The sequence below is a fragment of the Mya arenaria genome, chromosome 7 (assembly GCF_026914265.1).
Source record: "Mya arenaria isolate MELC-2E11 chromosome 7, ASM2691426v1".
NCBI lineage: Eukaryota > Metazoa > Mollusca > Bivalvia > Myida > Myidae > Mya > Mya arenaria.
In genome coordinates this window covers 42,275,194-42,296,613 of record NC_069128.1, presented here as the reverse complement: position 1 = coordinate 42,296,613, position 21,420 = coordinate 42,275,194, and the positions used below count along the sequence as shown (strand labels likewise).

General features: G+C 32.2%; 1 protein-coding gene across 2 annotated transcripts in view; it reads left to right on the top strand.

The window, feature by feature from the left end:
* Positions 1 to 18,931, top strand: part of LOC128241748 (uncharacterized) — a 30,524-nt gene extending 11,593 nt beyond the window's left edge. For both annotated transcript variants that reach the window (XM_052958814.1, XM_052958815.1), the window contains exons 6-10: positions 3,284 to 3,332; positions 3,703 to 3,794; positions 12,888 to 13,066; positions 16,859 to 16,974; positions 17,680 to 18,931. In XM_052958814.1, the coding sequence (XP_052814774.1) occupies positions 3,284 to 3,332; positions 3,703 to 3,794; positions 12,888 to 13,066; positions 16,859 to 16,974; positions 17,680 to 17,714 (471 nt within the window). In that variant the 3' untranslated portion in view covers positions 17,715 to 18,931. The remainder of the gene's footprint in view (positions 1 to 3,283; positions 3,333 to 3,702; positions 3,795 to 12,887; positions 13,067 to 16,858; positions 16,975 to 17,679) is intronic.
* Positions 18,932 to 21,420: the final 2,489 nt, after the last annotated feature.

Sequence of the window (21,420 nt, the reverse complement as noted above, 5' to 3'; positions counted from 1 at the left end):
GCACCTCTTACAATTGTAATCCCTTACTTTAAAACAACTGTTAGGATGCATACTATATTTAGTCATTGTATATAATATTCGATAGACGCATTGCATTTCCTTGAATATCTTCGCAAGGATTTAAGTGGAAAGCGAGAATAGTGAACCTTCAGCATTTGTAAACCCGCACTATAAAACAAATGTTTAAAAGTACATGAAATTTAGTTATTATATATAAAATTCGATAAACACGTTGTGTTGTTGTTTTGGTCTGATAATCCAACTAAAACCTTTTTCGTACTATCCTGCCGTTCTGCCGCTTTCAGACAAGGAAGGGATTCGAACAAGATTTACTAAAAGCGAAACCGGGCATTGAGAAATCTGAAAAGTTCAGTTATCTATATAAGTTTCTGTAAGTATTTGCATAATAATGACCTTATAGAAACCTGAGTAAAACGGGCAAAATAAATTAAATCCATGCTATTTAAATGTCAATATTTATGCAAAAAGCTACAGAAACATGCTCAGTAGCAAAAAGTTTAAACATAAGATTTAAACTCAGAAGAAGGGAGTTGCGGATCAAGAGAGATCAATGCACAAACGCAGTTTTATGCTTTACATATGTGAAAATCAAGATAAACCCTGAGCTAACTGTGGGATCATATCTTGTTTTGGGTAACATCCACCGCTGCAATTATGGAAAACACGAGTATACAAGACAATTATGTTCGGCGATTATGTATATTCAGTCCATACTTTTAAATCGTCAACTCTCAAAAAATGGGTTGAACAAAATACAATATATATGACACAAAACATCACGTCAATATTGATCTTCCCTATTTTAAGGGACTCGACACCATGATCAGTAATCGGCAAATATAATATATCCTCAAAACAACCGTATAATTGTCAAAACGAACTAGTATGCGGTCGATTATGCATATGTTTACATGCTTTAAAAAAAGAGACAGTGATGTCGCTCCAAAGCTGTCTCACATGAGTTTCCCCGTTTTGGGTTCCAAGTTTAAAAGTTGCGCAGTATGTTTTTTTTTTTCCAAAGACCTTGTAGGACACGTGATCGTTGCACACTCGTGTGAATAAGCGTTTTAGGCAAGTTGCCTTTTTCGGAGGCTAAAAAATTGCATATTTAGCATGTAAAAGACACTAGATGAGTGTCGATATATATACGGAAGCTATTTTATACGTATTTGGACTTACTGTGAAGACGACTGGTTTAACATCTGGTGTCAAGTTTCTTTAAAGAATTGAACGCTCTTAAGTCCCGAATCGCTCTCTCATGGTGGCTGTATTATATCGATGCTGATTATCAACAGTAACGTAATCCCTCATCTGTTAGTTATGAAAGTAGATATATCATCACATAACTACTACTTTCATTCAAATACAAAACGGTGCAAACGTCACGAAAATATGAAACAGCACTAAATAAAAACAGCTGAATTATCTGTTAAGCATTCCAACAATTGCTAACCCATTAAAAATATTAACAAGACAACGAATGTAACAATATTGACATATGTGTATGTATAAAGACTTCAATAAATTTAAGCATAAACAACTAAACCATGGGCTTTTCTCCATACCTAAGTGTACTAGTTTTTTGGTGCAATTATGTTGAGGTTGGGGTTCAAGCCCCCATTCTATTTATTTAAGCGAGGCATAAGGCGTGCTTGTAAGCGGGTCGTAAAGACAACTGTTTAGAAGTGGTTTTAGCTGGAAGTAACAGAGATCTGTCCAGTGTGTATTCTATTCCTTTGGTGCTTGTTTTAGTCCACAGCAATACATTTAACAATACGTTGTCTAAAAATATGAACCTCATTTATATAACACATCACTGTTCTGTAAAGTAATTCAATGTACATGGGAAGTAGCCTAATACTGTGATATTAAGTACAGCAACTTTTTTTACTAACAGCATTAAATGGACATGTATTCAGATGCCAATTACACACAATGTCTCTATCAAGATAAATCAGCATAAGAGAATTATTTTTTTTCTGCTTAATTTTCATTATTTGAACAATGCAATAAAGAACGATTCACCTAGAAATACGGAAATGTGCCCGTTAAGTGTACTGTATGGGCTCGGACTTTTCTTATATACCATAAGTCCAAATATATTTATATTATCTAGTTTGTAATACATTATGTATGGCGATTGTTTCTTCATTTGTTAATGACGGAAGGTGCCAAACTAGTTCTTAAAATGAAATAAAAATGAACAGTGTATATTTTCAATTTTAAATAAATAGATTAACTTCCAATTGTGAATTCTTATAAATTATTTATATCCCACAGATGGTAAACTAGCTCGATAGATTGTTGTCTTTATCTTCTGTTATTTTATCTTAAATTTATAGAAATTTATTTGGTGCCAGCAATGTGCGTGGAAAAAGGTGTGATAAAATGCGTTGGTTTTTGTGTAATTAATGGAGGTTGGGGTTCGAATCCACCAGCGGGACAATGGTCGTGATAATAAAGTTTGTGAAATTATAGAGACATTTGGAGTTGAAACTCAGAGCGAGAACATAGGTGTGAGATGAAACTCATTAGTTTGTGTAATCGTAGAAACACAGAGCGAGAACACAGACGTGAGATGAAATAATTAGATACTTTTATTCTGTAATTATACGAATATCCTTGAATCCAACCAAGTGCGGGGACAACGTGTGATATTAAACACAGTGTTTCTTGTGTAATTTATGAAAGTAAGGGGTTCTTCTCTAGCAGCGGGACTATAGGCGTGATCTTAAGCGCACTAGTGTGTGAAATTATAGTAACATTTGATGTTGAAACTCCGAGCGAGAACATAGGTATGAGATGAAACGCATTAGTTTGTGTAATCGTAGGAATGTTGGATGTTTGAACTCCAGAGAGGTTAACAAGGCGTGACAGCTAGCTCACCGGTGTAGGTACTTGTAAAAGGGTTAGGTGTTTGAACCCACGATAGTGGCTAAATAGGCTTTATATTAAGCGCACTGGTATGTTTGTAATTGTAGGAATGTTAAGGGTGAACATGTTTGATAAATCGCGTTGGATTGTGTATATAATAGGTGCACTTGTGTGTGTGTTATTTTAGGGAGGTTTGCATTTCGAATCCAAAGCAGGAACATAGGCGTGGTGTTAAGTTAAGTGCACTGGTCTTGTATAACTGTTGCTCTATTGATAAAGTATATACTCAAATTCGTTTAGTATACCTTTTATATTATATATTGATTAAAATGCGTAGCATATACCATAAATGGACAGTTTAAGTCATCCATATTGTGTCTGCTTTAAGGAACGAGCAGATGTCAAGGCACAGCTTTCACCCCTGCAAGCAATCAAGTGTAAGTTATCTTGTAATAACTACGTATTGTGCAGGTAACAAAACATTAATGATTTGACAATTCATTTTAAAATAGTCATAGTAAGTGCAAAATAATATTAAAAAAAAATGTTATGTATTATTCATTGCATGGATTGGTGTAAATTGTTGCGAGTATTTAGATACTATTAACTGTTGTAAATGTTGTATTCAGTTGTTTTTATGTCATTTATAAAATCAATGTTTTAAGCAAGAAGATTTAAGGTGCATCTACCCGCTCGACACGAATTGTTGAAAGAATTGTGTTGCTACTAACAAAACATTTTCGTACTAGCAAGATGTGCTTAAATCCATTATTGATCTAACATGTTTTATGTCATTTTGTTTTTTAGGGACTCAACCAACTGGAACAATCACAGTGACTGATAAATACCTTTGGGATAAAATTGAATTGGTTTTTACATTCCCGGATGGCATTCAGACGGTAATCATTTTGTGTTTTTTTTTACTTATAATCACGTGTTTGAAGCTAACAAGTATTTGCAAAAACAGTTTAATACTGCTAAAATATATAATCTTGTACAAATAAACATTACCTACGTTATATTGAAATACTGCCATAATCAGACTAATTCTCTACACAAAAAATGATTTTATTTATATATTTTAATAGTCATCCTAAACTAAGGAAAGCGTTATTTTGATAGAAAAACAAGATCTATCGAAGGCTAGCCCGAAGGCATAATGACGGGCAGTGGAAACAATTCAACTAACACGACAGGAGTTAAATAATAAGAGGCATAGTCCAAGCTTAGTTTTACAAGTTAAAGTTACAAGCTTGTTCATATCAGGGTCATGTCATATTTTGTATCAATCCATACTAGCTTTTGTTCTAAAAACCATTTTAACCTACCCTTTTATTTATCTTAATTTCTCATCTCGGACTGTATTAACCTTTTGTTTAAGTATAATAGCTCAAGACATCTTCTTCAAATAATCTACTTAAATTTCCACTCACGATTTGTGAATGTTAAACTTTTGCATGTAAGATGATTTGTTTTAATACTTTAACAGTAAGTAATATCAATACATCTATACACAGACCGATGTACATAGTATTTCCATTTTTCTTCAATATATTTAATTTTGCAGAACAGTTTAAATCTTAAAAGACAATCACCTTGTACGGAAATAATGATTTGAATTTAAGATTATGTCACGTAACATCATATAATGTATATTTCATTCAACAAGTTGAGGAATTGACGAGCTTACTACCATATTTAAAACACATTTATCAAGCTCTAGCTACATGCAATACTGAAATATTGTACCCGTAATACTTAGATAGTTTATCTTTGAAGACGGGTTCAATAAGCCACATGGCCCGTGAGAAAAACTAAATACACAAATAAACATTTACTAATAACAAAGCAAGTGGAGCATTTTAAGATACGAGCTTTTAGAATTGATATTTTTGCAATACCTTATACAGATTAGGAAGGACATGTTTAAAGACAACGTGAACTTTGAAATGTGAATGTTCACATCATAGACGGAGGTGTCAATACACGTACTCATATATACAGTGTCAACATAGTGCAAATGAACTTTTAACATATTCAATATACACATTTCAAAGACACAAGTATTGACCATTCAATACTTACACAACAATGAATGGCTTTTCCAATACATAAATGTAAATGTTACGAAACATAATTTAACAACAAACTAAGTGATTTTATCTTCGTTAACTTGATCTTAATATGCTTAATGTAATATGTACTTAATTTTATTAGATTAGTACTTTGAGTACTTTCGATGAGTTGTTTGAATTGATACATACACGGATTGGTTATGTTTAGTAATTTATATTGGACCTAAGATTCATCCGATCATTTTACTCCGTCTATAAGTATAATGCATACTAAGTGATATCCAGTCAGAAACTCAATTGAAATTTGCTTTCATTTAGAGTGTGACAACAAACATTTGTATTTGTGCATGACGTCCTTTCCTGTTTTAGCATATACCGAAGGTCCTCAAACATTTGTTCATAAAATCAAACAAATATCACTTTACAGAAAACAAATGATTTATTGTATTAAATTAATCTTTACCATATAAGAACATGAGATATAAACGTATGACTTACTGAAATACTGACAATTATGCAAAAGCAATCCTAATGTTTATTTTAAAATACGTGTGTGTGTGTGGTGGGGTATTTATTATTTTGACCATCAGAAATAAAAGCAATGTTAAATCATATAGCTTTAAAACACAACAGACATGGTTATAGGATACGAAAAACAAGGTATAGCATGTGATACATATACTCGACATAAAGGATTGCTACATGAATATATAACTAATAAATAGCTGTACATACCAAGTACATTTTTTTATGCATTGTATTAAATAGAAGAAAATTCTAAGCCAGTAACCCCGCTTACTAATTGGAAACGATTTATTGTAAATGACATGTTCTATTAAACTTAGGCACGTAAGGCCCTTAAACAGCCCTCTCTGTATTAAAGTACATATTAAAGCACATGTTGATCGAACTGTGTTTGCACAACAGTAAATCGCCTAACAAAATACAACACACAAATCAGATTTTTATAAACATGCGTGTTACATATAACAATACAGTGCGTTCCTTACTGTCTTTATTGGTATAAGGACAGTTCCTTATCGACCGTTATTGACTGCAGTCTAATCTACAATTCTAACCTCTGGCCTGCCCTATAAAATGGAATGTTCCGGAAACGACGTAAACGAAAAGCTTATATTAAATATGGGAATTGAATGATGATAGGAGTTCAAGTTAATAACAGTAATAACAGTATGTACATTAAAACCACTCAAAACCATAAACTCTTAAACCTGAGAAATAGAGAGATGAATAACACAACGAAAAGTTTCAGTAAAATGCTACTACTTTAGTTTCTTATATTTACAGTTAATGTTATAAAACCACATCGAGTATATGTGCATCCATGGTTGTATTGTATGTACAATAGATTTACAAGTATATGTTCACGAAACACATGTCTTATCACAAGGTAGTTTTCTTTCTTTTCTAAAATAAAGTTGCCTTCATATCACTAGATAACAAATATAAAGCAATAACATTTTTAAGTTAAGAGAATGGCATGCATTTTTATTTCAGCAGCGTGAATTGTACTTTACCATATGCAGTAAGAATTACAAATATATAAATAATAATAACATTGGGTGGAAAAACAACTATAAAAACTGCTTTTAAAATCAGATGTAGTTACTTCCGTTTGAACAAAACCAAAACTATACATTTCTTTTTTTACTATTCAAATATGCACATTAGTGCATTTATTATAAAAATATCGCTTACGCTTGAAAAAAAAAGATTTGTTTTGGAAATAAACTCACCGTTTATAAGGAAAACGGCAATTCCATTCTCCCAAACGTTCCTTGTATATTTGTTTAGGTACAAAACATTGGCCGAAAACTTTTGTTCGAATATAAATGCAATGCTATAACTCGTTATAACTATGTTTTTAAAATGTCTGTTACCAACCTTGCCAATACACTTAAATAACCTTTACATGTGAGAGCAACAATGAAGCGTGGTCTTTATCCCATCTTGGAAACAACCCGTCTACAAACGGTAAACGATATTTTCTGAAAATGGCTGTCATTTGATATGCATGTATCATGAACCCATTTTCAATTATGAAACAAACTATACAACTGGTAGAACGGCTTTTAATCTAAATAAATATTAATCCACTCATGATTAATCACTTTCAAATATTTGTTTTCAGTAAATGGTGGCAACTATTATGTTGTTAACGTGTCCCTACCCCATTTTAGTAGTGCATAAACTGTTATAAATAGGATTGTACATGCATTAAAAAGTGATTGATGAATGTTTATGAAGGCTAGCCAGTCTGCGTCATTAGCGATCAAAGGTTTTGCTTGAGGGACGTCCCTCGGGTATAGCAAAGGGTTAATCAAAAACGGGGTATTCAGAAATTTAAATAAAATACCAAATAAACTACAAAAATAAGCAGCAAAGTATCTCAAACAATTTATTTTAGAATTCTGTGTTAGTGTATTTGATAATACACGTGGAAATATGTTCTTCTATGAAACTTGTGAAATAAAATAATCTAACAATGGAATCACGAAATATTCTCTCTATACATTACCAAACAGCTCTGTGAACCGTAATGTTATGTAGTTATATAAATAAATAGAAATGTTTGTTGTTAATATGCCACGTCTAAATGTGTCGTTTTATTTGAAATCATAAGCCGACTAGTTTAAAAATACTATTAGACACAACATTATAATTTATTGAGTCACATATGTTGATAGCAACCACGGCATGTATGGGATGTGATATAATGTGCTAGTAGCCTCGTAACAGGAGGCAATAAATGTATAAACTGTAAAAGTGACATTAATCTTAAGAGATTAAGTAAGACAGTAAGATAAAAACATAAAATTGTTTTAAGGACTATCGTGTGTTACAATAATTCAGTTGAAACGAGCCCAATAATCGAAAAATCAATTCCCAATTCCCTATTCCCTAAAACTATTCTATTACCTGCTCTAGAAAAAATCAATTTAATTATATATTTCAATGATATGATTTTGGAAGATTCTTAGAAGAACTTGTGTAACCGATTAATATATAAATCATGAACTTGCGTTGAGCAACGAATGTCTATATAACAACCTGCTTGACAAAAATGGAGCTTACATACGTGGTCGACTGGCCGAGGAAAAACTGAAATAAAACCCTTCTTCTTAGGTAAATTCAGAAACTGCCCGATTCGCATCCAGATTTACAGGATTTTTCTTGTACCACTAGATGTCGGGCCTCACTACCCATAAGCTCCTTAACAATGATGTTTAAAAACATATCATTTACATTATTCATGTATACGTACTATATCAATTTGTACAAGTGTTTATTATATTGCTATGTTTTTTGTACATAATTGAAAACGAATAGAGCATTTATAGAATGAATTTGCATAATAACAGAATACTTTTACTATAAACATTTCTTATAAATTTGATCAATCAATTGATTCGTTGTCTTAACATGTTTATGCGCACGAAATACCCGTGCGTTAGAATCACTCGTGCTTACAAAACGCCACCTATTTGTTATTTCGTTTAAAACAAGGGGAATGAGTTTTCTTCCTATTTGTTTTACTCAAACGTAGAAAATTATATTTCCCTTAATACCATTCTATAAACTCTTATTGAAAACAACAAAATTCATACTTTTCCAATGTTATTATATTGGAAGTTTCAGAGAAGCACTTAGGAAACCGATAGCATTAAAAGAACGAGAAATCTTATATAAATAATCCATTTTTTTTAGTTTGGTGATCTTTTTCAAATATACCCATTGTTGATTGGTAAAAACATTTTAAACTTCTGTACATACAAACTTAAGGCTGAAGACTAATATTAAAGAAACCTTAACACATATCTATTTTTACTAGATTCACTTAAAATAACATCCATGTTTTTCGACATCCTCTCGTTAACACGATAGATGACAACATACGTTTCACCAGCAAATCTTAATCAATGAACACTATATTTCTTAACATTGTCAACTTCAGGAGCAAGTGCCTGAATAAATACATTTCACATGTTTATATAACATATAGATAAACAGCAAAATGATGTATAGATAATACAAAATTTTAATATGGATACACTCATCCTTTATTTTAGATCAATGAATCGTTAGTAAAACTTGACGCAACCTGGATCGAGTTCTTGCTATGATGATTTTATAAATGTTTTTATTTGTGAACACATTGTTTTTATTTTATGAAGTTGTATCAAATACATATCATTGAAGACTTCTGTACTACAGCCATTACAAATGAAACCAGTAAGTCACTAAACACTTGCCTTTTTATTTTTAGCACTTCGTACTAATGAAAATAAATATAATGCAAAAGTTAAAAGTGTAGCAGGCAAAATATTCCTGCTCCCTTGACCGTAAGTTAAATCAAACTTTCTAACTGAAAGAACAACTTCCGTGTTGATGAATAATACCTGTGGCCATCAACTTCTGTAGAAGGTCCGGGAGAAACTATTTCTAAAAAAACATAATTTATAACGTATTCAGATAAATTAATTCGGTTAGCAATCATGGCTTATGACTTAGAATTATTACATTCCTATAAATCAATAAAACAACAATTATACATTTAAACTATTGCTGATAACGTCGCCGTATTTTTTAACCATTCATCTCTGGCGATTCCGCCTTGAATCATCGATGCCGCTTTTTATGACTTCACTTCATAACAATATTTATATATAAACTAGCACTGGTGATTCCACCGTGTACAGTGTACATTATGATTCATCTCTAGCGATTCCGCCCTAAATCATCAATGCCGAATTTTATAACTTTATAACAATATTTGCATTTTTACTAGTACCGTAACTAGAAGGCCACCGTATACTTTGATTACAATACAGCCTTGATTTTTAGCTAACGAAACTGCTGATTGGCAGTCATTAAGTGCTAAGCTTTACAATTCAAAATTTCATCTTTAGCGCGTGTTTAAAAGTCCGCATTCTGCCTCTCATTCAATACACACTCCCTGCGTCACTGACAATAGGTCAACCAATGAGGTTGAAACTCACTCCGCCCCTTCTCAATCATTGCGAATTTACTTCATATCATCTAAGTATTACTAATTCATTTCTGGCGATTCCGCCGTGAATCAGCGATGCAGCTCATATGATCTTCAGATTATCTTCCTTAATAATGCAAGAATTATGTAGTGCAGTGACATTAAGCGTATCGTAATTGTGTACAACGATCTTTGAATAACACATGTTAACAATATCCTAAGAAATTATCAAATGCATTCAAATTGTTACAGAATCTACAAATCCCAACTTTTTCTAAGGAACACCTATTATAATGGGTTGTCAGCCAAGACAGGCAATTCATCTGTTTAGAGATTATAATGGCAGCCAAGCCAAATGTACATTCAATCATAAAAAAGTATAAAAACAATATCTGTATTCATTAGCAGATACAGATCAAATCCTAAAAACTTACATAAAACATTCTTTATTATCTCTCAGTTTCTTAACAACTCAACTTATAAAATATTTAAATAAGTATTCTTTAAAAAAACGTATTTTAATGCATTCTGAATTTGAAATCTCCTAAACCAAAAAAATCCAGAATTATTCAGCATTGCTTCAAATCTTTCTCGTTCAATTAAGAGAAAAGATTAAATTTCATTTATAATACTGATCGTTATATGTTAACTGTATGGCTAAAATTATGGCTGATGCTGACAGGCACTTGGACAGGAAGTGACGTCAACGAAGAACATCTGTGATACAGCTCATGTGGTTCCAGCCACGTGGTAGAAACGCGGATTCCGTGTAGCACCGACCTCAATGTTTTGAATCGTTCTCCTACGTGATTCTCGCAAAACAAAATAAAACATGTCACCTATATATTCTTTAATAGTATTTCAACGAAACAATCACTTTCAAAGTAAAACTAAAAGCACGTAATATTAAAGTGGTGAAAATAACTTCCTTTAACAAACTTTTATTGATGCCTTTAAAAACAAAAGAAACATTTTCTTACTGGTTACAACTTATGTATGAACCGAATTAACTCCTAATTTCTACATGTTCCATTTCTTTACTGTATAGTTTGAATCATCATGGTAATACATGTATTCGTCATTTGAAATAAATACAAAAATCATATTTTCAATACGACTTACCCTCTGTAAGAGGATTAAAAGCATGCTTTGTCCGGTCATTTCTGTAAACACGGACTCCTGCCTACTACCCGGTACGACCTCAATTTTAGCAATCAATTGTATCGATTTGAACGAATCGGTTCCTCACTGCTGATTGCCTTTACATTTATATGCGCACGAAATACTCGTGTGTATGAATCACTCGTGCTTATGAAGCGCCACCTGGAGGTTATTCCTTTATAAACATGATAAACTAATTTTCTTCTAATTCATTTAACTCAAACGTAGACAATTATATAACGTGTTTGCAATATCTTTAATAAATGTTTGTTCGTTTCCATTTAAAACATTATGTGCATTCAAACAGGAATATATACATCATACAATACACTTAACGCAAAAGTACGTATTTCAATGGCTAAGCATACAGAAAAAGTGTTTTAAATCATAAGCTAAGATAGGTATAGTCTTTATCTTAATGTGATGACACGCAAACATCATACATCGTATTTTTTTAAATGGCTCATGTTAAAGCGCTTTATGTCGAGTATGGAGAAAATATTTGATGATAAGAAATGGGGAATTATAAATTAAAACAATCATTATGATCCTCAAACGAATTTCTATCTATGTAAGTGTATTGTTGTGGTATACAGAAAATTACATTAGCATAAAACTAAATGTATTATATGTTTATATTTAAAGGAAAAAGGGAAAAGATGTGGTACAATTAACTAATTTTATTGAATAATCATCAATCAAGATATTTAGGAAAGTGTGGAAGATTACACTAAAAAGACAGTAGAAGTCACAACATACTAAGCATTATCTATGTCACAAGTATACGATTTTGCCTCGTACGTCATATTTGTTGATGTCATCAGGAATGCCAGTATTTTATTGCTATGCATTTAAAGCTTTTAGGGGAAATATACATTGATAAAATCGACCTGCAATACACCTGTTTTGCCTCGGGAAAATAACGATGCACAAACTGACTGAATCAAATTGTTCTTTTCTAGTAGAACATTTGGATATATTGTAGAAAAAAGGAATCTTTGTTCCAAGCGTGATAATGCGCAATCGAGTTTATTTTTTAAATACACATGATCATGTATTACAGTCCAATCTATTGTTGTATAGATGTTACTCGATATATGTTCTATTTTACTTAAAAATAAACTAAACACCAGCATACTTATTACATCACCGAAATTGTATTTTCTAACTTTAGTAAGGATATATTATTAAGTCGGGAATAAATCATTTCATTTCTCCGTAAAACCAAATAATAAGCTACGATCACAGAATGGGTATTTCACTCTACGCATCTATCATATACACAAATTAGCTTTGTAATTCATAATGGCAATTTTCTTTGTTTTCGGTAATTGAAATAAATTAGTGTAACCTATATGCAGTAACGTTATATGATTGTTTTGCGTTTACTTTTCTTAAAACTCTTTAACCTGTAGATATCGTAATTTATTCCACATACGCAAACTATATTTTAATGTATCTAACAATGCCCGTACTTTTGCTTTTAATGTCATCATTTATATTTTTCCTTTTATCCTCCCGTCTTATTTGTACACTTTAGGGATTATTATATGCCGAAGAGCATACTTTTAGAACAGAAATATCATGGATGCTTATATTAAAATCAGAATTGTTCCGTTGTTTCTGGCAATATATTTTCCTGTCAAATTACTGTTCAAGTTCAATGCATTCTATGGTAAATGTGTTCTTAGAAGTTAAATCCATTCCATCACGTCTAACACAACGTTTGTCTTCCCTTCTCACAGGCGCACCATCCGTCCCCGGGAAGCTCGTATAAAGGCGATACGTTCACAGGACACTTGAGACGCAACACTGAGGGCGAGCTGCTATGTAGGATGTTAAAGGCGGCGTTCAGGACAGGGGTGATGTTCAACTTGGGAAAGGACGGAAAAGTTGTCCTGGATGGCATTTCATTGCTTACAGGGTCAGTGTATATTTACCGGTAAATTTTATAATATGTAAAATAAGAGTCAGTTAAAGGCGTTCAGGAAGGCATATGTGTTAACTGTTGTAAAGTAGGAAAACTATGTTCTGAGTGCCGTCTCGTTAAAGGGGTCCATGTATGAACGTTTTGGGCTAGTATTACTGTTTTTAAAATGTACAGTAATTATGTGCATCACATGTATAAAGCATGCTGTAAGTGGTAGTTAGGTTAAGCAATTTTTAATAGCATATAACGTTTTAATAGGTCAGTGGTGGAGTTCAAAATGGGTAAAGTTAGTTAGGTTTACATGACGTATTACTAAAGCAGCGTATGAATGCTATTTTCATGTTTTTCGGTAAACTAAGGAGTTTTATTAGTGCAATAACCGCAGTTAAAATATAAATTTGATATTGAACTTCAAACTAAGGGGTGAAATTATCAACTTCAGAACTTTTTTTTAAAGCAATTGCATGCACTTCCCTTTTTCCAGAATAAATACGGCACTTTAGAATCTGTAAATGATGACAAATAATAATTGATCGTAAAGACAGATTGCATACGTTTCACTGAAGATGTTTTTAGAAATAAACACAACTGATCGCTCATTAGGGAAGTGTCAATTCTCAATTTTCGAACGTATTTGTTTCAAAACATTTCCTTCCGTACACAACATAAGACGAAAACAAGTGTTCGAACATTACTTCAATGGTATAGTATGTATACATTCAATATATTTTCAATGGTGCAGAATGTAAAATAAGGAATCCGAAACATGCAATATAGTTCTTTGGTAGAATACAGCGTTTAGAATTCTTGATAACATATTGCTCATTACGGGAATAAAATTAATACGATTTGGTTCATACCAAAAAAAATATTACCTACGGCTCTTATACAAATGACGGACTGAATAATTTCTTATGTAATATTCAGTATTAGGCATAGATATATAATGTCGATAATTATGCGTATAATGACAAACTAACGTAATAAATAGACCTGTTATATAATTATGAATACAATATTCATACAATATAATTATTTTTATCGAAAAACATATCGCAAATGATCTTGTAATTGAATGCAATGTTTTTTTCAACATGTTTTGTTTATAATGGAATCTATAGTATACAAAATCAATGTACGAGGCTCAATGAGCACGACTTCACCGTCCATGAGGTTTAAAAAGAATGTAGACTTCGTTTAAAATGAAGACCATATTCGTAACGTAACATTCAGTGTGTAACGTCAGTTAAAGAATCATATCCTGATTTTCCTGCATTAACAATCTGGACGTGTTTTCCACCCATTTCATAGTGATTACGCGAAACGAATCAGTGAGAGAAGCAAACCCATTTCATCAAATTATTTTTTCTTGTAATTAATTTATTGTTTTAGTCAGTGAACTCCTATAAATAAAAGGCGCACGGAAAGCTCCGAAGTGATGACGTCATACAACTGACGCCATAGATTCTTAAGTGTGTTTGTCAAGTTCTAAATATAAAGACATGAGCTTTAAATGAAATTTGAAATTCTTATATAATCATACAAACATATTTTTTTAGTAGCAGATGGTAATATACAATGCGTTATAATAGAATATTGCGTAAATGACGAATTTTTGCATGCGCCGTGGGATCTTAAATCCCAGTTTAATTGCAAAAACCGTTGGTCAAATTTTATAACTCTGATTCCAATTAACCCTGTCAGAATTAATTTAATTATTTAAAATTTAAAAACAAACTCACAGGGTTACTTTCTACAATCAAGTGCAGAATCTGATATTATTACATATTTGCAAACATTTAAAAAATTGTTAAAGAAAGAAGACCTGTTGATAAAAAATATCACTTTCAATTCTATACTCATTAAATGAAACTTTAAAGATGTGTTTTGTTTCATGCGAAATATTAAGATTGAGTTAAATGCATATTTTATCGTAAGTCTTAATATCAAAACCGTAGATATTATGAGCACAAAAATCTGTACACTTACTCACATACAGATTCTTAACTTGGGTTAGAAGTCCATTCATCACATAGCATTTAAGTTATGCCCTCTGATATAGTGAACACAAACGGGCGAGCGTTGAGCATCCCATCATGGTACTCTTGTTAAATGTTTATATTGCTTGTATACCGTCCGTACGTCTACGACTTATATCATGTGTGTTTAATGATCAGCTGGATATGTTTTTAAAATAGCAGAAATTGTGGTATTGCATCTTTTTAAAATATAACATTTGAATTATGGGCTGTCTTCACGCAAGATATTCAAAGAGTGAAATATTATAATGCAAATACAATACGGTCAAGTCACCAAATCATTAAGAAAGCTCTATTAATTAAAACGGAGGCGAATAATTTCATATTTAACATACATTAAGTCTGAAGAATATGCGGATTAACATACGTAATGTTATGCCTCTCGATGAAATACGGAGTTTTATCATTGATTTTTTTTTGCAAAATTAGAATTCAAAATATCAACTTTTAAAACTTCTATAAAATTACATTTTAGGTACTTGCTCTTTAACAAAACTAATTACGTCAGCTTCAAACAACAAAATATTGCCAAAACAATTTAAGATTTGGAAGAGGTTGCATAAGTTTAAATAAAGATATATTTGGAAATAAACAACTTACCGTTTATTAGAAAAATGGTAACTATGTTTTTCAAACTTTTTCATAAACTATCAAGCTGAATGTGCGAACATTTGCTTGCATTAAAACCGACAAAAACAACAGCTCGAACATAAATAGGATGTTGTATCAATGTTACCAATTTTCAAAAATGTTAAAAACGACCATTTAAATGTTAGCTCAATAAATGGCCGCGTAGTAATTTGGTTATGTACTAATGTCCTGTCTAATTTAAAACTGCTTTTGTTATTATTTGATGCATTAATAAACGTTCAATAATTAGTTTTCATAAAAAGTTTGCACAAACAAAAAAGACTGAATTATAAACTATAAAAAAGTGCGTTAAGTGCGTTCACCCCGTCATTTGGGAAGCGGCGGGGAAAAATCGTTTTTTAAATGAATATGTAGAAAAAAATAACTAATTAAACTCTGAAAAGAAACTGTTTATTTTAATTTATTGTAACATGTTATTTAATTTCACCCTTGATCAAAGAAATACTATAGTTTTACTCGTGGATTCGCCACTCGTAAAGATATGTTTTTCCATGAAGCTCATGAAATCAATTACGATCTTATACTGAATTGAATAAATATCCTGTATTTCACTGTCACAGTTGCCGTGAAATTTAACATTGTTGAACACTGCAGCACTGAATTCATTCAATAATTTTCAAAAAATAAATAAACTGCAATACAGCTCTTTTGTTTAAATGCCTCAAAACATTTCCCCAGTACTCAAGCTAAACAAGTTACTGATTAATACTGTTTAATTAAACTTTTTAATTACACACTATAATTGAATTGTTTATTTATATATAATGTAGAATGAAGACAGATTTAAAGATGTCAGGAATATGTGTACAGAAGAACCAGTTTGCTTCTTTTATGTATACGTTGCATTTGAAACAAAGTTCAAATTATCATATAATACGTTGTTAGTATAAGTAACATGGGTTTGTATATGATTAACGTTACTATCCAAATAATGTGAATCGCGAGTCCATCTTCGTACATGAATGTGACCTCAGATGTTACCTATAAAATAAACAGTGTCTGTATAGTTATAGTTTACCGTGAATCTTACAAAGCTGCGGAACAACTTCGCATTACGTTGAATAGATTTATATATGCAGTTAAACTCCATTTTTAGTGGTTGGGATTACATTAAATACATACGTACCTTAAAAGCGGAACTGGCTGCCAAAGGTATCACAGAGGCGATCACAGATCAGACAGAGAAGTTGGAAGGGACTTTCGCTGTCGATGGTATTGACATTTATTTGTATTTTCTGTTCGATATTCGTCTCTTCATGAGAATGTTTAATATTAAAATATATACATTCTGGTGTTGTTTATCACAATCCATCGGTTTCTTACGACCATTTCATTCGGTTTTTTTTTGCTTATATGCAGTTTGGATTTGAACTGCATGATTACTTGGGAAAAGAACATGTTTAATTAAACTATTCATAACGACATTTAACTGTTTCATATTATGGATACTTTTTAAATTATCCAGTTAACGTTGTGCTTTATTAATGTCTTGAACTCATTACTAATTGTGATTCCCTTTTAAACAATGATTACACTCAGTATTTGTTATAATCTCTTACATATTACATGACAACAAAAATCACTTTCCATATCATAATAGTTCACTGTTCGTTGAAATATGCAATGAGTATGTAAACAATTTTTATTCCAAGTTTAATGTAACCCAATCAGAATATACAATACAAAACACGTTATTGAAATGTTCAATATGTTCGACATGACTAATAATACCTGGTTGCAATTTTGTTGTCCTTTCTTTTTTGTTTCATTATATTTTGTCGTCAGTAAAATATTCAATATCATGTCGCAATAATGTATCATTGATATATAAGCATTTTTATATCGTTTATATCGCTAAAGCCAATACAGTGCAATTTTTAGTAAGTGGGTGGAGTTCAATATGGTTTGTTATTTCAGGTTTATCTTTGCTGGAAGCTGCACGGAGTTCTTAAAGGTGCGGACAGTGGAGTTGACAGTGGTATAACAGAGATGTGTTTACGTTCTAAAGGACTCTTACGTTCAAAACGGTTCTTAAAACAGACGTTTATTGTTGATTGTCCATGATTTTCCTTTTGTAACTATTGTTGATTTTCTCTCTTTCAATGGCCTTATGTTGGAACAAATCACACGTGTTGTTTAACGTATTATAGAGCGTTGTTTACTTATACTAATATCATATAAGGCTAACTGTGGTTTATCTCGGTGAAAAATTATTGTAAACATGATAACAATAATAATCACAAGTTGCTTATGTCTATTTTGTAAAACTTCTTTCGAAAGTAAGCAAAGAGTGTGCTTTTGTAACATAAGTCTCACACGTTTGTAAATATGTATTTCATTTTAAGTGCAACCGGTAGAAAAACTAACTTCCATGCAGACGTATACATATGCACTGCTTTGCTGTCGAGCTATATATAAGTCTCGGATATAATCGTTTTAAAATGTATTTGTCCAATGTGTATCAGCTTTACGCAAAAATACTAATATATATTGTTTCAATTTCCAAATTAGCATTTTGTTTTGACTTCGTGGTCACTAATATTACGTATATGTAGTTCTTAAATATCATAATAATTTTAGTTAATTTATCAAAGTACTGCAGAATAAGATTTTGTTAAAATATATGCATACTAAGACCTAGTGTATGGACGATTACTCATACTTCACCGACAGTGCCAAGTCGGTTACAATGTTTACAAATGACTGTATTGTGATAGCTCGTTATACATACTTTGCTTGATATTTGTTTTTTCGTTGATCTGTATGACTTTAAAAACGGTATTGGTAACATGTAAAGCTACTTGGCCGGTCTTGATGTCACCACTTTATCTTTTAAACGATTGCAAGTCAATTTAGAGGTAGCGTTAACAATTTCAATTAATAAATAACTTACTATGATGTAGATTTAAATAAAAGCGGTCAAATGGCTATAAAACAAGATAGAAAACAACAACAACAACAAATATCAAAACAAAAACAACAACATTAATTAGCATGCACTTTATCATAGTCTTTACCTTGTATCCTTTCTTGTATTGTAAACTCTGGTTTAGGTAGCGCTGCGAAGTGATGGTCCGTTCTGACCTAACATCATATAGTATCGTACTGTAGTAATCAATGTACTATAAATGTGTCACTATGTGAATTATTAACAAAGATTTGTATTGATTTTGTACTGTTATTTTCCTTTTAATCGGAAAATAAAGACGAATATGCATATTTTGTTAACATTCAAACCTGACTTTGCATTTCCTTTAAAAAAATATAAATATATTTATTTTCAAGTTTTCATTGTTTTGGCTTAACGGTTTCATATTATTGCCTGGTAACTTTGTAAAACGTGGCATATCGTTTAATTGAAAATCCCAGGAAAAACTTGCCCTTTATTTGGTGTATAAGGATATAACTTTGTGAAACATTGCGTGCTCGTTATTGTACGTCCAGCCAGAATTATGTTTGCCAAGTTTGCCCCTATGTTTCGTTTAGGAATCGTTTTCGAATCTTGGCGTATTCGTAAGTTGCTAAACCAAGGACAACGTTTCCTTACTTTTTTTTGAAAGGTTCCTGTTATTACAATTTGCATACTCGCCACTGGCTAGACCTAGGTCAAGTTTGCCCTTGCTTTAGAGGTTAACATTGTGAGGCACGTCGTTATAATTTCTGGATAAACCAGGACAAATTTGCTGATGTATTTGTTTTAGGAAATGACAGTGAAAGAACATCGGTCCTTGCATTGTCAACAAGTGTTGTGCACTCAATTTGATTTAGGGGGTTAACATTGCGAGTCTTGTTTTACTCATTATGAGCCATACCTAGTTTGCCTGGAATCGAACCAGCACTCGCTTCTCACCGAGGCGACCCTTTTTCGCTTCTCGGCTTACTGTGTGCATGTGGGTCTGGTTAGTGGACACCAAGGCGGACAAGTGGGTTTCTTTGTATTCTAGGGTCTCCTGCACAACACCAACATCACTGTGTGCATGTGGGTTTGGTTAGTGGACACCAAGCCGGACAAGTGGGTTTCTCTGTATTTTAGGGTTTCCTGCACAACACCAACATCACTGTGTGCATGTTTGGTTTGGTTAGTGGACACCAAGGCGGACAAGTGGGTTTCTCTGTTATCTAGGGTTTCTTGCACAACACCAACATCAAACTGTTAACGAGAGTGACCTAGTTTAAGTTATCTTCTTCATAATAGTCGTAAACCTTAAAATCAAGCTAAAATATTAATTAGTTTGAGTTTGTCCAATTTTGTTGAAAAGCGTGACATTGTAATAGGTAGCATTATCGCTACTTGAAAAATCATTGGACACTGTTTGCTTTCATGTTATTATCAGGGGTTAACATTTTGAAACTTATGTTACTCGTTACTAGCAAAAGCAAGTATCGTAATACACACGTGCTGTCATTTTGATTTAAGAGGGCATACTAATGAGACCTTGCTTATTGTTATGTTTTTGAAGGATACTTTTGCCTCAATGTTTTAGAGGGTCATATGAAAAAATGACATTCATTTTACTGCCTTAACCTCATTTTTGTATTACCATGAAACATTGTAAATCTCGGCGCCATAGTTAAGAGCTGAACATAGAACAATTTTATGTTGTGTGTAGAAATGTACTGTTTCAAACTTATCGAACTCATAAACTGGATATTCTAGGACAATTTTGCCCGTGTACTCATCTTGATTTAAGAGGGTAAGATTGTGAAATCGTAATAGGATAAACGTCTTATTCAGTTTTCAAAAGGTAAAGTTTGCCTACTCGTTAAAGGCTAAACAAAGTAAACACTGTGAACATTGGGGCACCCAATACTGATTTAATAAAGGGCAAGTTTACGATTGTTTTGGTAAAAAAAATATGTAGCTACTCTCACGTGTGAAATAATGCGTTTAGCTGAAATCAAATGTGGATCTGTATGTGTATATACTGTGACACATGTATCTGTACGTTTAGCTAATCTCATAAGTTAATCTGTAGGTGTATACAACCTAACATTTGAAACTGTTGGTGCAGCCTATCTCACATATGAAACTGTACGTAAAGCTGGTCTCACATGAGAAACTGTACGTGAAGCTGATCTCAAATGTGAATCTGTACTAATATCACATCTAAAAATATACATGTAGCTTATCTCACATGTGAACCGGTAAGTGTAGCTAATTTCACAAGCGAAACGGTAAGTGTAGCTGATCTCCCATGTGAAACTGTACGTTTCGCTTATCACACTTATGAAACTGTACGTGTAGATGATCTCACATGTGAAACTTTACGTGTAGATAGTCTCATATTTGAAATATATACCTGTAGCAAATAATACGTTAGAAACTGTACTTCCAACTAATCTCACATGTTAAACTGTACGTGTAGCTAATCTCACTTGTGAAACTTCACGTGAATCTGATTCCAAATGTTAATCCGTAGGTTTTGCAAATAATAATGAAACTGTACTTGCAACTAATCTCACTTGTTAAACTGTACGTGTAGCTAATCTCACATGTGAAACTGTATTTGTGTCTTAAACTATATGTGAAACTGTACGTGTAGCTAATCTCACAAGCGAACGGTCATTGTAGCTTGTCGTCCATGCGAAACTGTACGTTTAGCTGATCTTACATGTTAAACTGTACGTGTAGCTAATTTCACATGTTTAACTGTACGT